Source organism: Alexandromys fortis, unplaced genomic scaffold (genome assembly GCF_014885135.2).
Source record: "Alexandromys fortis isolate MF-2015 unplaced genomic scaffold, M_Fortis_MF-2015_v1.1 scaffold_41, whole genome shotgun sequence".
Taxonomy (NCBI): domain Eukaryota; kingdom Metazoa; phylum Chordata; class Mammalia; order Rodentia; family Cricetidae; genus Alexandromys; species Alexandromys fortis.
The window spans coordinates 7,451,002-7,468,311 of record NW_026067923.1 but is presented as its reverse complement, the minus strand read 5'-3'; the positions used below and the strand labels follow the sequence as shown (position 1 = coordinate 7,468,311).

Genomic DNA, 17,310 nt, shown 5'->3' with positions numbered 1-17,310 from the left:
TTACAAGTTATGTGCCCTGAAACTTGGCGCTTAACTTTTTACAGCTTTCTTTGTAAAACAGGAATCATACCATAGAAGTGACTATTGTTTACATATGGCCTAGCAGTTAATATTAATAGATACAGTAAGGTCTTGCTTAGGACGTTCCAAATATGCCACAAGGTTTGCATTACATGCTCATGGTGAGCCTAATGTGAGATCTGCTCTTTCCCTCATTTGACTGATGAAGAAACTGAGTCACAGGCTAGCTCATCTGTCCCCAGTTCCTGCAGCTGGCACACTCTGCAGCAGGGCTTCAAACCCACACTCTTAACCATCCTCCTGGCCAGCTCGGGGAATTTTCTGAAGATTTAATAAAACAGAATGTGGTGAACAGTCAGTGCAATGGCCAACAAAATATCCTTAAGGAGCTATTTTTATTATTAACAGACATGTGAGAATTATTTCCATGTATATAACATACAGCAAGTATTAAATTCTAACTCATTATTTTATTCCTTTATAGCTTTTGCTTCAGAGTCATTTCTAAGAAGCCAATGTTGTAACTTTTTACGAATGCCTTTCCTCATAGTGTCCCTTAATCTTGCAGAAACTGAATTAAGTGTAGAATGTAAACAAGGGTGAAATTAGATTAACATGTTTCTATTGACATCAGAATATTCAAGCGCAGATACACAAATATTGCCTGGGAGGCGCCAAGTCAAACCCTAACTGTACACACTCACTTGGTTTAGAAGACTTTAAACGAGATATTCTCATCAACCAGAACTATATTTTACTGAAACAAAATATAGAAGAAAACTAATTCCAATAACTTGCTAGTGTTCTAAGCTTTGTAGAAATGACAAAACTCCTTCAGAATAGATTCTGGTAATATAAGTGTGGGCAATTGAATTAATCTACTGCCCTAAAATATGCAAATCACAACTGAATAAATTTTAAATGCAATTTAGCCACCTAAGATCACAATTTTGGAAATCTGATACACCAATTGGAAATTACTATTTGAATTACTGTAGGAATTCCTGAGGTAAATGGTAGTGAGAATTCCAGCTCCATCTGCTTTTACATCACTGAAAAACACATCCGTCTGTTTCACGGGAAGCTCCCAATGCTGGCATCTGAATGGGCAGTACAACAGAGAAAACTGAGAATCTCAGGTCTGAGCTCCACTTTGAGCCTTTTTTCCCCTTCCCCAGCCCCATACAACCAAAAATAAACACTCAAATTGGCAGTATAGAACTCATCAATCTCTTAAATCCCTTGTGAATTTAAGACAATCAGAAAAAACAAAGGGGGGATCCCTGCTTTGCAAACAATGCCCTAATTAGGTGTGTAAATAAAAATCCTTTGACTGCAATGGCTCCGGGTCTAGAAGAAAAGCAGATTATAATGACTTCTCACACCATAAGCTCAACACAAGGCTTTCACAGCATAAGCCTATGCACACACCCACACATATCCACACCCACACCAGGAAGCCTCCCTTTCTTTCACACTGGACACTTTGATATTCAGCTAACCTTACCCAAAAGCCTATTTCTTCAACATTACGCTCTAACATAACAACAGACAGGCCACATATACTCAGGCACAGCCGACAGCAAACTGCATGGAAGTTTTGCTGGTCATTTAATTAATTTCAGTTGAGCTGGGACTACTTTCATTTAGGATGCTGCATTGAAATATCTATCATGGTGTGTGTATACGTGTGTGTGTGTGTGTGTGTGCGCGTGCGTGCGTGTGTGCATACAAAGAACTGAGTATTTGCTATCCAGTGAAGGGAGGTGATATTTTAATGTCTCCGATAGAAATTTCTATTCCATTGTACCACAGAAGACCGTTCAAGGACTAGGGGAGAATGTTCAGGATCACACATGCTTTTACCCATTCATTACTGTCTCCTGGGTGAACCTGTTCAGCACTAGCTGAAATATTGACTCCGCAGGAAACCTGTCTTTTCCAACAATGCTTTCCCACTGCCAGTCAAGCGCTCACTGGCCGCTAATTAGATGTCTTTACCTACTTGTGTCCTACGTTTCAAAGGCTTAGAAGCTGGATAACAGCAGCAGAGACTGGCAAGAAGAGCCAGAGATGCTGGCGTTAAAGAAATACAAAGAGCTAAACGTTTTCAAGTGTGCAGCATTCAACTGTTATAACTCAAGAACAAATGTTTGGAAAATTAAAACGTGCAGCTCTTGAGGGTGGAGCTTGGCGGGTTTCTGTCTGCATCCCTAAGGTGAACCGTGGAGGCAGACACTAGCCCCCGAGTGGAGAATCCATGAACATGGAAACCTAGAAGAAGCTGGCAGCAGACTTCAGAAGAAAGTTAATATCTCTGCTTCTCCATCATACTCTCTCCTTGTTTGTTCTTAAGATGGAGCTATGGGTTTTGNATTTTCTGTTTTCTTAGCCTTGTGATATAGACAAGTGGTGGCAGGAAGTTTAATAATTGGCTCTGAGTGAGAGAAGACAACCCAATTCAGCCAAAAACTGAATTCCGTAAATTCAGCCAAAGATCAACTTTACACTATATGGAAGTTTGGCTGGTCATTTAATCAACTTAAATTGAGCTGAGATTATTTTCAATCGGTTGCTGGGATGTCATTTAAACATTTATCACAGTGTGTATGTGTGCTTTGTGTGTGTCTACAGAGAACTGAAGCATTTGCTATGGAGTGAAGGGAGATGATATTTTAGTGGTTAGTTTTAATGAATTTCTTTCTTTTCTTCCTGATCCACTAATTCATTGATAAACACTTCAGGTTTCAAACTAAATCATACCTCAAAGAAAAAAAATAGGAAAATTTATAATGACTTATATTGCAGGGAAGCTTGCCAGAAGTTAATAAGTTTACTAATTGTAAGCACAATCCCTGTGGTAAGAGAAATGAAACAAGAAAATGACGGGGCAGGAGAGGAACATGATAACTTGATTCACAAACAAATCTAGAGCGTTTTTGATATGTCTGGATGTAAAATCACACAACATGAATCATGAGGAAAATTCAGGTCTATAATTTGAAGCTTTATGCTTAAAAATGCTCTAAGTTTTCCAGTCAACTGACAAAAATATTCTGTTAGTGCTCTGAATAACTTATGTGAGACCCTCTAGCTTTGCTTCTGATCCGATTGCATCCTAACCATCAAAATTTGTGTGTGTATGTGTGTGTGTGTGTGTGTGTGTGTGTGTGTGTGTGTGTATCATTGAGACAGGGTCTCCTATAGTCCAAGCTGGCCTTGAACTCACTTCCAGGACTGAAATTTGGTGTCTCTAACTTTCTACTGCTGGGGTTGTACTGCATCATCAAAGTCTGCATAAGTAACTTTTTTTAAGGGTAAGAAATTACTTCTAAAAGTCAGGAGTAGTGATGCATGCCTTCAATTCCAGCACTCAGGAAGCAAGGAAGAAGAATGATCTGTGAGTTCAAGGCCAGCCTGGTCTACATAGTGACCTCCAGAACAGCTAGAGTTACATAATGAAACCCTGTTTCAGAAAACCAAAGAAGAAAAAAGAAAAGAAGGAAGGAGGAAAGTAAAGAAAAAGGGAGGGAGGGAAGGAGAGAAGGAGGAAGAGAGGAAGGAGAAAGAAAAATTGCTTTCTAAGTGTCTATGTAATTGTAAAAAAATTATCTAGACTATTTCAAGCTAATTTTAATTGTATAAAATATTACAAAATGCAATATGTTTCTGACTATAGAAGCGATAGCAAGGTATGAAATATAAATATTTAGAAACATGTTGGTGCTCCCCATTTTCTAAAACCAAACCACATCTCATTCACATCAAGCCATCCAAGGGAACACCTCACACATATCGGCACTCTGTTTAAAAAGAAGGTGGCTCTTATTGTAGAAGGTGACTTGCAGTAACATGTCGAAAAGATGAAAAGGTCTTGCTCCTATTTTCCTGCATCATACACAAAATGCTATTATTTTATAATTCTTCCTCCTCATATATATTGGTACATTTTATGAATTAAAATAGTTTAGCAGGCTTAGCCTTCTGTGCTGAAGTGGCTATCTCTCTGAGCTTACCAGTGATAGGTTTGTATGTAGAGCCTTTCACTGGCTGCTCAGCACCCTGACGATGGACTGGGCCCAGCTGAGGAGGACCCAGTGGTGGGCTGTAGGACTGTCTCCAGACCTTGTCTGTGCTAACCGGCTTCTGCCCGCAGGCAGATTCAAGCAGGAGACGAAGCAGGACTAACCACTTGCTCTTACTACTCGGGCTCTATACAGTCTACTTAGACGTGAAAATTGCTTTTGTGCAGATTTCAGTTTGATTAATGATTGACGTGACTAGAAGTTTCCAACGGAAAGCTGGGTTATCCAGAGATTAGCCATGTTGCTGAATCAGCACAAAGTTTCTCCTCTTGACAGCAGCCGCTCTCCACAAACACTCTACAGGAGTATATTTACTTGGGAAGAAAGCTACAGAACAGCTGGACAGAAAAATCATGACTACTGGTAGAAAAATCAAGATACCTTCTATCTGAAATAACTGACTTGGGGCTTTATCTGTGATGAAGTTTATACGTTTTAAAAGGCTTTCCCAGAGACATACTCAAATACCACACAAATATGATAATAATTACATTCAACTTAATTATGCTTCTACTTTTTAAAATCTGAGATAAGAGATCATTATTATTGGGGAATTGAAAGATAAGGATTTCTCTATGAATGGTATTCTAGCATCGATAATCCATTGAACTTCTAATAAAAGTTATTTCATGAATCCATCAATACCCTATGGTTTAGTAACAAATAAATAAACAACAATATCAGTGAAAGCTTTTTCCATAGACTGCAGTTGAAATAAATGCAATGCAACATGCAATATATCCTTCCCTATATCTGAGTTATAAAAATATGCATAGCACCTAAGTAGCTGTGCATAACAGACAGTAATATATACACATAACCGTCTATGTTTAGATTGAAATATACATGGATTGAAGTAGATGTTCCTATTTACATGCAATTCACATACGCATCCATCTGTACTAATTCTGTTAAAATAGCTATGACGCTCTGTTTAAAGTGTACTGCGTAGTCTTCACGAGAGCAACTAAATGCTAGGCATCCTTGGCAGAGAGGTTTGCATACTTTACAGGTATTAAGTTTTAGGTTCTTCTTGTTTATACTGCAGTGGCCAAAGCCACAGGAATACTAGGCACAAAAGCTGCTTTCCTGATCCAAAGTCATCCAGTTCGATACTGACATTTTTCAAGATCAGGTTGTATTCACTAACAAAATGGGAAATAAAATAAAATAATTGCAAATTTTCAGTAGTCATACATAAACATGATGCAAAATAATACAGGGATGGGGACATGCAGGTCAACACAGAGCAAGATATTCCAAGGGAAAAGCATTTATGTCTACACATGTATATACTTGAATACATATGTGTATATATGCCTTAAAATAAACCCAGTCTATGGAAGGTGACAATCCAGAGATATGCAGCTCGCAATTCTTGAGGAGCACGGATTACGTCAAATCACTTCGAAACAGAAGGAGCAGTTTGATGACTCTAAGGGCAGAGATCACAAGCATTCAAGAGGCACACACTGGGGAAGCAATGAGGGCAGAGCAGCAAGCGAGCGACACTCACCTTCCGTGCCATTGGGAGTCATGGAAGTGCTATTTATATGAGAGCTATCGAGTTTGGGACCACTGGGGGATTCGCTACTACCACTCAGTCGGTTATGCGGGCTGGTTAGATCCTGCATTTCCATAGACCTAAAGACAAGAAACCTTCCGTGTGACAGATGTACCAAATTCATAACACCACCATTTAATGTGCTAACGACTTGACACCTTCTTTGAAACACAGGCACACAAAAGTCCCATTGTATCTCTTTTCTTAGACTGGAGACCGTTCACCTTGCCTCTGATTTTTGTCTTTTCCTCACATGGAATACGAAAAGGCATCGCTCGTCCTATGGAGCCAAAGCTCCACGTGCAGCTTCTAAAAGCTTTCCCCTTCTTGTATAATTGAAGTCATAAGCTAATGTCTGACAATGGCATCTATTTTAATATTCAGAAGAAAACATGTAGCCATTTTTATATTAAAACAATCCCCCAGAGCATGATTTTCCTTAAAAAAAAAAAAAGGCAAATACATAAACCCACGTAATAGAAATAAACACTGTTTGGTACAATCTGCTTCATCTGATAAATTAGCACTGGATACTGCCTTAAAACTTAACACCCAATTGTGATTTAATGGGGTCCAAACCAAACAAAGCACTTGAAACGTGCAGCCCAGTGACAGGGAATGAGACTGTCCCGGTGCATGTTTACTCTGGCTTACTCCTTAACTGTTCCTCTGTTTCCCTTGAAACAAGTGCAGCATTAAAACATTAGGATGTTGGCCCACTTGTTTGCTTTGTGGATTACATACACTGTAGCCAATTGAGAAAGGATGAGGCCGGCACACAGAGGGTCTGTGGGACCATTAGCCCTCAGAGAACCTCAGCTGTCACTTAGGGGAAAAAAATTCTAAGCAATGCTGTAACTTTGCATTTTCGCCACAGAAAAGGGAGTCGGTGCCTCCCAGAGGGCCTCAAGTTCAGCAGTCACTTCTGCTGCAGAAGGCACAATAGCCACGATTCGGAGTGACAATTTCAAAACGAGACGCTCCTTACATATACCACTCTTGTTCCTGAACAGAGGAACTATTTAAAGTTGACAATTAGATGCTTAGATAGAGCCTCGTCTTCTGACAGCACAAATTGTAAAGCCCGTTGTGCATTCACTATATTTGAATAATTATATATTTTTTCTAAAAAATAGTAATCTGGTGGGGGGGTCAATTTTACATACATAGTGCTGATATACGCTCCTCACCTTACCTGGGGTCATTTTAATTTCTAGGCTACGCTGAAATTGACTGTTTGGTATCAGTTGGAGAGGAGCGCCACATGAGGTGTTTTACCACATTTTACTTCCTTAAGTATCTGAATTCAAACTAGAAACGATTTCAAATCCAGTTATTCCTAATTATCATTCTACCTACACGTCTCCTAACCACAGTCAGCAAACGCCTCAAACCAAGACTCTCAAGCCTTTCCCAGATACCTAGTTACTTTTATACAACTACACTCGTGTACACGTGTGTACACACACACACACACACACACTAAGTCATTTCCAACCTAGGCTGCTGCTATTAATAGAAATAATTAAGAAATGCTAGACAAAAATAGATCCGGGTCACAGAAAGGTAAGCTGCAAAAATGTTGAATATGAACGAAATCCTTACCTGCACCTTGAGGAAAGAGCAACATCGGAACTGGTGGGAGAGGCGTGCACCTGCGGCCAGGGGTAGAAAAGCAGAAGTTTAACTGTGCTTCAGTCTCAGCTCTTAATCACACAGAGCACATGGCTGAGCCCCACAATGCCCACTTTTAACCAAATGAGAAAAAGGAGGCCAGGGCAGCCGGCAAAGGCATAGTGTCTTTAAGTGGAGGGCTCAACTGTTGTTTCTTCCTGCAGGTCTGTCCTCCTCCTCCCCTTGTCAGGAGGGGAAGGCAGTCAAATGACGGGCTAGTGATTCATCACTGGCCTATGACAGCTGCAAACGGGATTACCCCTCCCCCAATCAACATGCAAAGCAGTCTCGCTCCAGAGCTTGGAAAAGGTGCTTGGGAAGGGGAAAAAAAATAACTATTAACAAACGAGGGTGTTTAACAGCAGCAGTAGTCGAGGCAATTATGCCTCAGCATCTTCAGCTCTTTCCTCTTCTGTTCTAGTCAGCTGAACTAGAGCACCCCGCACACCCCCTCAGCCTCCTGACCATCTCCTTGCCTTATCGGGGATGGTTTTCTCCGGGGTTACTATCTGTCATTTAAGATGCCACGAAACAGCTCCGGGCAATGCTGTGCTCCAGAAGCGAGGCAAAGGCAGGTTTTCATACCCAAAGCCCAGCACCGAGCACTGTACTTGTTTAACTGTGCCAAATGAAAACCCACTGAGTATTTATACAGCTACTCTGGTCACATGAAAGAAAGTGTGTGTGTGTGTGTGTGTGTGTGTGTGGTGTGTGTGTGCACGCACCATCCTTTAGGCTGAACTAGAATGCACATTTGAGTGCTCTAATTCACCAGCCCAGCCAGCCTGCATGTTCAGTTTGTGTGCAGATAAATTTGAACTGGGGACTTCACTGCACAGCTTCCCTAATTCCACGTTGTACAAGTCATTGCCCTTCAGAGGCAGTTAGAGGGGCCAGCAGGTAATGAGGTTCAGGTGAGCCCGGCTGCTGCCGTCTTGCAAGCTCCCACCAACACTGGGGCGGGCAGGCAGGAACTTTCTGCCTAACTTTTAAAAATGGCACAGAATTCCAAATCTTTGATGTGAAGTTTCATTCAACCTGAACTGACATCAATTAGGGCTGCGGAACAAAGATGAGAGCTGAAGCGTCTCGGATGACATTAAAGTTATCCACCTATACATCTTCTGTTGAGTCCTGCTAGTTTTTAGTTATGATTTATGAAATTAAGAAACACGACCTTTCTAGCAAGAATAAAGCATCATTACGGTCGAAACGTCTTGGGATAATGTTACATGGAACTTCTAGGTATGCTTTTTTTTTAATTTTTTTTCACATGCAGGAAAAAACAATTTTTAAGACATTTGAGTAACTGAAGTTACTAACTTTAATGCCTGCAGATGTCCATTATTTGATAACAGGTTTCTGTAGGTTTTTTTTAATTAATGTTCCCACGCAAGATTAAATGGTTTCCTTTAGAAACTACAGCAATATATCTCAAGGATAAAATTCCCCTACTTTTATACACCTGGAATAAATTATAGGTGAGAACGGACTTCATTTTAAGAACTCTCTTGGCCTAATGACATAAGAGTACGTTAAAGCACACTTCTGAGCAATGCTAAAATCCATCCCCATTGTAAAATCAGGTAGGAAGCGTAATCTCAGAAACAGAATTTTTATTTCATTGTTTACTTTTGAAAACTTCATTGTCTTTATATTTGAAGTTTAAAACCTGCCGCTTGTCAGTTTTGTTTTTTGTTATTTGAAAAATCAAACTTGGTAATAATAATAATAAAGAAAACCTACAAATAAGAATTATTCTAACACATTTCCTTATTGAAAAAAAAAGCCACTTACTAATGTATTTCTTTTCTGCTGGCAGCCTAGTTTCTACTGTACTTTCAGAGAGCAGTTTCAGAGTCCATACCCACGATCTCCCTTTCATTAAGTGTACTTCAGATATATTCTTTTGTGTCTCAAGGATTATTTAAACCATGTGTTGTGTGTTACTGTATTTAAAAATGACTCTTTAATCAAAATAACTTTAAAACAACTAATCCTCACTTAGGCTGGTCAGCTGAACCCACATCGTGGTCCAGGAAAAATAAATCTACTCTCAAGAATGCGAATGCAGACAACAATTAGACACAGATGTGAGGGAAATTAGTTACAGTTTACAAAATGCTACACTTCACATGCTTTCAGTTTCTTATGTGCAGTGCAAGATTACAGGGCAGTCCCGAGGCTTCCTCACTCCCCCGTGGCTTATCAGAAAAGGACACCTATTTCGACGGCGGGCGACTTCCTCCCATGTTAACAAAGCCTACAGAACTGTTTCTGCATTTAAAACTCTAAAACCACAGTGCGTTTCAAAAATAATTAATGAAGACTATTTTCCCTCAATAGAAGGGTGAGTTCGTGGTTTCTAAAAAAGTTCTGCTAGGCACCAGTTTGTTTCTTATTTGCTTTTCTCTGTAAAGTTAATATAATGCTTGTCATCTTCTAATCTGCTATTTTTAATTCCAATATTCTCAGGAGTACAAAATTAGTGCTCATTGTATTATGAATGACCATCTCATAGTAGAACAAAGTCATTCATTTTGATGATTAAAAAAAAAAAAAACCCTCCGTGCACACAGTTGTAGCATATTGCCAGACTTGTGAAAAGAAAAAGAAAAAAAGATAACAGAGTTCCTTAGAATTTAAATTCAAGGCTCCTACATTAGTAACTATGACTTCTGATTAGTTAATGAGGTCTTTTAACTTTGCCTTTTTTCTAATTAAATTTATAATTCTTCACAGATGTAACTTTTGTTGCTGTTCAATTTGTCTCTCTCATTTGGTTAAACCCCACATAGTACTTCGTCAATCCATTGAATAGCCACATTAAATCTGTTAATACCATGCTCTTCAACCCCAGAAATTATTTCCAGAAGGCAAACGTGCTTTGAGAGATCATCAAACAAGACTTAAGGTACACATTTTATCACATTTTCCCTACCACAGAGCTCAGGATACAGGACAAAATTCATGACTTTTACACTGTTTATTATACTTTGCTAAATTACCAATCAAAAGCATCTGACAGAAGATCATGTCTGAAGCCAAAAAGTTAATAATGTTCTGTGCAAAGTAAACTGTAAATGGAAGGGGATTCTAAATCTCAGCAGTGCGGAGCAAACAGAATGGAGGTACTTGTCTAAATTATGGGGTTCCGTGGGTTTTGTCGCTTGCTAGAAGCAATTTTTATAAAATGACTATAATTTAAAACTTTTTTTCTTTTCGGACTGAAAAGAAAATTTCAAAGTGAAAGCACCGAACTTCTATCTAAGCAGAGCTGGCAGGCGAGCTGGCTTGTCTGACGCAGATCAACCTGTGTGCTCCCCAATTGGAAAGACAATGGCAATTTTCTAATCAGAATGTATTTTATGGGGGGGAGGGAGTGCCTTCCCCAGAAGTCTGCTTCTTAAACAGAATCTAGCCTCGCAGCCCTTTTCCTCCATCCGCCTTTCCAGCTCTCAGTGTTGAAATACAAACCTCAAGTCTTGAAAACAAAACCCTCACCCTGAAGTGGGAAAGGGCTTCTAGGGAGAAGTAGCTGTTTGTCAAGTGTTAGCACTATTTCCTTATCAAAGCCTCCATAAACTAAATACTCAAATGCTGGTGATGATTATCTTAATGTAATATCCTATATTGCTTTTTGCATTATCTCCTTTAAAGAAAATGAGAAAACATAATCCCTCTGAAACCAAAAACAAACAAGTATTTGAAACACATCATTCCTATCTTCAGCTTTAAAGAGAAAGGACTGTTTTCAAAATTAGCACTTATTGACAATGCTGACTGAACTCTGTCTGGTGATCTGATAAAAAGAGATTTTGTTCCCGCAGCCAGGATCTCTTTTCATCCCATTGTATTCTTAGGAAATACATTTTTACACTCCAATGGAAATTTTTTTTTCAAGAATCATTTATCATGCCTGTGAAAACTCACAGAGCGTTGACTTCATCTGGCACTTCCAAGCTGAACGGTGGCTCAATTAGAGTTCTGTGTCTGTCACCACAAAGTGTTCTCAAAGGCTGAAAATCCACGGCTGCTTGCTTACTTACTAAACACTTTGGGCCTTAGAGAACTCAAGCATCGAGAAAGCCAAATATCAAATTGTTTGATCATATAAAGGCATTAGTATTCATGTGTGTGTGTGTCCCCAAACCCTAAACAGTGAGGTGAAAGACTCACACAAGCTTGAAATAAAACCTTCTCCGAAGGACACATTAGAAAACCAACTGCAAACCTATACAACTGCACCGTGGTTCCCAACTACCCCTGACCGTCTTAAGAAATGAAACTTAAAAACACTTGTCTAAACTCAGTGACAGTTCAGAATGTATTGAATTCTTGCCGATTCTGGGCTGAAAGGTTCAAGCCTCCTCCCAAGATGTGCAAGCCTGTGAGTCATTAGCAATGCAGACACTGACTTTGAAGGGCAATCCTTTTACACAGATATCCAGAAGTTTCCAAATCTGGAGTTGAACTCCCAAGTGCACTCAGATCACATAAAGGGCCAGAGAGGGACAAATCCATTAAGGGAGGTGGGGTGGCAAAGGTTGACTGCATCCCATGCTGGAGATGAGCCTGTGTAATAGAGTGTTTGGTAAATTTGTTAAGGAACAAAAACACTTCTTTCTAGAAAACATGGTTGTTAGTATGTTGTTCATCTGCTGTGCTTTCCATCAGGACCCTATCCTCGTTTATCAACCTAGGGGAGGAAAAGTCATCTATGTAATATATGCCACTATGTACACTTTACGTATATGTACATCTTTATATGTATATGTGTTTATAGGTATATGTATACTTTATGTATATGCACATCTATACGCCTGTGTACAGGCACAACACTCAGCTCACCACCGCACAATAATGTTCTGAGAAAAGTGCAGCAAAGGAGAAAAGATATGAAATCATCTTCCTCCGAGAACATTACCCAGTCTTCTACTTATTTATAAAGATCATAACAAAAGTAGTTAATTTACAACGATCCTTTAATGATCCTAATGGCTCCAATCATTTCCGAAGGTAAGAATTTCACTTTTATGACTGAACCCCGTGGCTACTAAAGTCCCAGGAACAAAGTGTCATCATTTTCCCCAAGCCTTAATGCTTTTTCTTTGGAAACAAATCAAAACACCAATAAAAGCGCTGCTGTTATCTTGGGCTTTGCCCACCGGACAGCTGTTCTTGGTCACTACAATTTTTCAAACACCCAGCTTGTACTTACAGCACTCACATCTGCTGCCTCCACCGGTTTAGTGTGCTCCTTGGAGTTTTCTGTGTTAGCAGACCTCCATTCCTGGCATAGTTTGGCTGCTGGGCAGGAACGCGGGAACCCGGGCGCTCTCAGCAGCGCTGCGGCGCGGCTGGCAGGGGAGCGCGGAGGCCGGGGATTGCCCGGCTCCGGGGGACGGCACCCGGGAGCTGCTGCAGTCTCGGGCAGCCGAGCGACTGAGCGTGATCTCCTTCCCCAGGAAGGACCCCGCCACCGCGCACCGCCACAGGAAGGTTTCCAGTCGGAAGTGGCCCTGCACACTCGCTACCTCGCCGCAAGCTCGGAGCCATCAGCTCGCCGCGGTCTGTTTGGGAACGGCTTTGCGCCCCAGCGAACGGCAGCGGCAGATAGCATCTGAGACGCCTAGACAAAGAAACGGCACAATCTCATCCCCCGATTTGTTTGCGCAGCCTTGTAGGTCTGCCCACGAAGCCTCGGGGCTTTTTGTTTTGCTTTGTTTTTGCAACGCAAACCACAGCTATTCTCTTGTCCTATCCTTATTGGTTTAAATGCAACAATTGAGGGGAGCAGAGCTTGGACTGACTCAACCTAGCTGCTTAAAAAAAATTTATTATGTAAATGACGCGCCCCATGCTATCTGAATAAACAGCTGTGGGGGAAGAACTTGTGGGAACCTCTGTCAACACACACACATCCTCCCGCGCCAGTAGCTCTCAATTAAGATCTTTGGGGAACAGTTGAATGTTATCTTTTACACTTTTCTAATACTTTTGTTGTTGTTTTGAAGTCCCGAAACTTAGGGAACCGGATACTTTTCACACTTCTTCCTAATGTACCTACCTACTAACAGGTCTAGAGAAGATATATATGTATATAAAGTTGTTTCTATGAAGCAGAGAGAGAACGGGCAAACGTGTTAGCTATTAGCAGCTTAACAATGAAAGCCTGGCTGCCGATTCTGCAAGGATTGCTAGGAGGGCAAAGGCTTCAGGTCTTTGGATAGGACCCAGATAATATTTCACCATTAACATTTTTCAATGAGTCTTGAGGAGAGATTCATCTATTCTGGAACTGGCTTTGCAACTTAGTCTTTAAAAAAATTCTGACCTTAATTCAGAACCTTCGAGTGATAACACTTACCTAGGAGTTGAGCATCAGTTAAGAAAGCATGTTTTATGCACACAAATCACTCCCACTTCCAAGTCAGGGCCTCAGACACTAATGCTGACTTGGAATCTTGAAAGAATGCACCCCCCCCCTTGTATGGATTAATACCTTGACGGTCCTATACCACAGTTTAAATGCAAATGCATCCACTCTGAAATAAAGTCTTTGTACTCATTATAAAACGCATTTTGTCATCATCCACTTTACAATTCTATTTGCTCTTTTTATTAAAAAAAAAGTGTACTCCTTTTAAGTTCTTACCATAGTATGAAATAAATAAAAATCACTATAAGTTCACATCAACTAATAGAGCAGTCAGACAGGGTCTTACCTTAGCTATGCCAATTTGTAAATGAAGGCACCATCCCGATGATGCAAACAAAACCCAACTAAAGGCTTCTAAGGACCAAAATTCCATACAGGCGTTCTCTCTTCTCCCCAGTGCAAGGATGTCAGTCTAAATTGCTTGCAAAAGAGCACTTTGTCAAACCTAAGAGACAGTTTAAAGTGCTAACTCACCTAGGATTTCATCTTGTGTAGTACCAGCAAGGAATCATGGGCTAGGCATCTACCATATTTGGGAAGCCAGGTCAGAAAACAGTCGATTGCTATTGGATCTGTTCATATATGCAGCAGAAATAGAGTTACGTTACCACCTACAGCCCTCTGCTCTTGCAGACCAGAAGTATCCGTTCTTCAACATACAGAAGTACATGTTCAGAAACCAAAACTGTCTACAATGAAGGTCTCTATTGTAGTTAGGTAAAATCTAACGCTACATTCATTCTATTCATGACATCGGACAGTAACTTCTTTTGCACTCAGATTTATTCCTGAGCTTCCTAAAACATAAAATGTAACCCCTGGTTGAAACTTTACATTCAGCTACTGCATTCATGCTTCCCATAGTTTAAAAATTATTTTAGACATGGATGGTTAAAAATACTATTTTTCTGATCCATTAAAGAATATATTGGAAAATCAAGAATATGCAAATTACATGAAGTCAAAGCAGCAGAAACACCATGTCAGCTTTACATACAAGTTACTTCCCTAAGTTACAGTCAAATTTATCGCATTACATGCACTTTTATATTGAAATTCAATAATTTTTTTATTTAAATAACCAAACAAAATGCCTTCAAAGAAACGATGCATGTAATTATGAATAAAAATAGGAAATATATGTTGAATTTAATGTGACCACTAATGGCTATAATAGAGCTCATACCTCATAATTATGAGACGCACAGCTTAGCCACTGGTTTGGAGAAACAGCCATATGCACATTTACCGCTTTTAAATCATTTTCTCTTCTAAGGCAAAGCTCGATGTACAAAAAACAATCGCATGTTTACCTATAAATTTTGTCTGGTTACTAACTCCAGATCCTAAATATATAGTAATTACTCCATATACAACTTGAATCCAAAATAAGTTTTTCTATGCTAAATAACCAAAAGGTAACGTTATGAAATTTTCGTCAACTATAATTATATAACTTGATCACACACCACAAAGAGCTGAACTGTTTCCTACGTCAACCATACAGCTTACAAGAGAGCTGAAGAAAGTTTGCTGAGGAGATCAGCCTGAACACCCTGACAGAGATGCAAAAATCACTCAAACCAAACAGGTTTTCTGTGCCAGGGCAACGCTTGCCTGGAGATGCTCCCAGTTAGACAGAAGTCTATCATTTTCCTAAAGGTTTTCAGCACTTTTAGATTAGAAGAGAATTTTCAATAAAGATGTGCTCACACACACACACACACACACACACACACACACACACACACACACATCAGCAAGTGACCTTAAACAAGGTCAAATGGAAAAGAGTCCTTGGACTCCTGCAAAGGAAAACATTTCTGAACCTACAGCAGTAAACAGCTGATTAAATACCTCACTGTGGGAAATGCTGAGAAAATAAAGGCCGGGGCATACTAAGGGGCTCTCTTTTCCATCCCAGGACTGACAGCGGAGTGCTTGAAGGTCTGTGGAGTTTCCAGGAAAAGATGGGTTTTCCTTCTCCTGTTTGCTCAGAATGGACGGAGTACCCACGCCATTCGGGAATAGCCCTCTTATTAATTTCTCTGCATCAACAACTCTTGAGGTGATTGTTTCTCAAGAATACTGCCAGCGACTTTCACAGTATAATTAGAGCCTTTTTCCTAAAGCGAAGTCCCTGTCACATGATTAAGAGCAACAATATCTGAGAACGTTTCACAACTCAAACTGTTGGAAGTAGAATGGGAAAGAAAATATTTCAAAATATCGTATACTTCCCATCCTCCTGCTTTCTTATATATTTCTCTTTCTTCTGCTCCACGTCATAGCACGACAGTGGCAGCTTTTCTGTGGATCCCCCTTTGGAGTGGGAGCTGAAGGGTGATGCTTGCTGGTCTGTGGACTGGTCCCTCCCGTGACATGTGCCCCCCCCCACCGTGGGATGAAATCTACAGTGAGGGTCCTGCTCCTAAGTACCCTTCAGTTGAAACACAACCAAGAAAAACATCCTCTATTTATTTTAAGAATGATATTAAATCCACCAAGCAAAATGTCTACCAACATTTGCTAAATGCTTTCCATTCAAACTCCAACATGAATAGCTTTTAACAGTAAATTTAAGGAGGCAATTACTAACTATTAGCTGTACCATGGAAAATTATTTTCATAAATATTATAGTCCTCATACCAACACAATATGAAAATAGAACCCATTTCCTGACCTCATAATAAGCACATTGGTTTTTTACGAATGAATCATAACCATTTATTTATTTAGAGAGGAAAACTTGTTATCCTATGTAGTAATGACTGCCTATAGGATGTTTTTTTAAAAAAATATTATTCTTTAGTACAAACTTTGTATAGCACTTCTTGGTATTGATAAAGAAAGCATGGGCAGTGGTAATTATTATTGTTTCTTCTGAAGGAAAGAGTATGGGTGTTATAGGCACTTTAAGAAAAATATGACACAATAGATTTTTTTTCTTCCAAAATCAACTGATTTTCTAAAATGGCAAACAGAGTTAGCTTCTCTTCCTTCTGTCAAAAATATGTAAATAATTGTTCTTGGAAGCACATGCTTAATCTCAGCAAGGAGCTCCTTTGCTTTCCACACCGTAGAATGGATCTCTGTTGACATGAAGCAACCTAGGAAGCTGGGGGTGTCTCCTCTTTAACATTTTTTTTTCTCTCTCTAAGCCATGGGCAAAACCAATCTTGTCAGCACCTCCCATAACATGTAAGAGGATCTGCAAATTTGCTTTGGGTTTTCTGCGTTTCACTACAGCTGAGTTCCCAGTTTTTAAATTCTCCAGTAACAATGAGCAGCTCCCAGAAGGAGAAGGGCAGGGCTGGTGACCAAGCACTGCACTGGGGACCTCGTGTCTGCCTGAACCCTGATTTTTAATAAGATGGGTGCTTTCCCCCCTATACTAGTTGTTTGGGAATTTGCTTTATTTCTGTTGCTGATCAAAGTCACCTCTTAACAGTAGATGGAGCACTGAGACATTGCTGGCTTCTCGTGGGTCATCGTTCTGGAACAAGGTAAAATGCAATCCAGA

The 17,310-nt window shown here is 40.0% G+C and overlaps 1 protein-coding gene across 7 annotated transcripts in view; it reads right to left on the bottom strand.

Annotated features, from left to right (window-relative positions):
• Eya1 (EYA transcriptional coactivator and phosphatase 1) overlaps positions 1-12,871 on the bottom strand; it is a 144,911-nt gene extending 132,040 nt beyond the window's left edge. For 6 of the 7 annotated variants that reach the window (XM_050142141.1, XM_050142140.1, XM_050142142.1 and 3 more), the window contains exons 1-3: positions 12,566-12,634; positions 7,276-7,325; positions 5,623-5,750 (exon numbers count right to left, since the gene is read on the bottom strand). In XM_050142141.1, coding sequence (XP_049998098.1) covers positions 5,623-5,746 — 124 coding nt within the window. In that variant the 5' untranslated portion in view covers positions 5,747-5,750; positions 7,276-7,325; positions 12,566-12,634. Of the gene's footprint in view, positions 1-5,622; positions 5,751-7,275; positions 7,326-12,565 lie in introns of all 7 variants that reach the window. The other variant, XM_050142145.1, reaches the window with a different exon arrangement.
• Between the last annotated feature and the right edge of the window lie 4,439 nt (positions 12,872-17,310).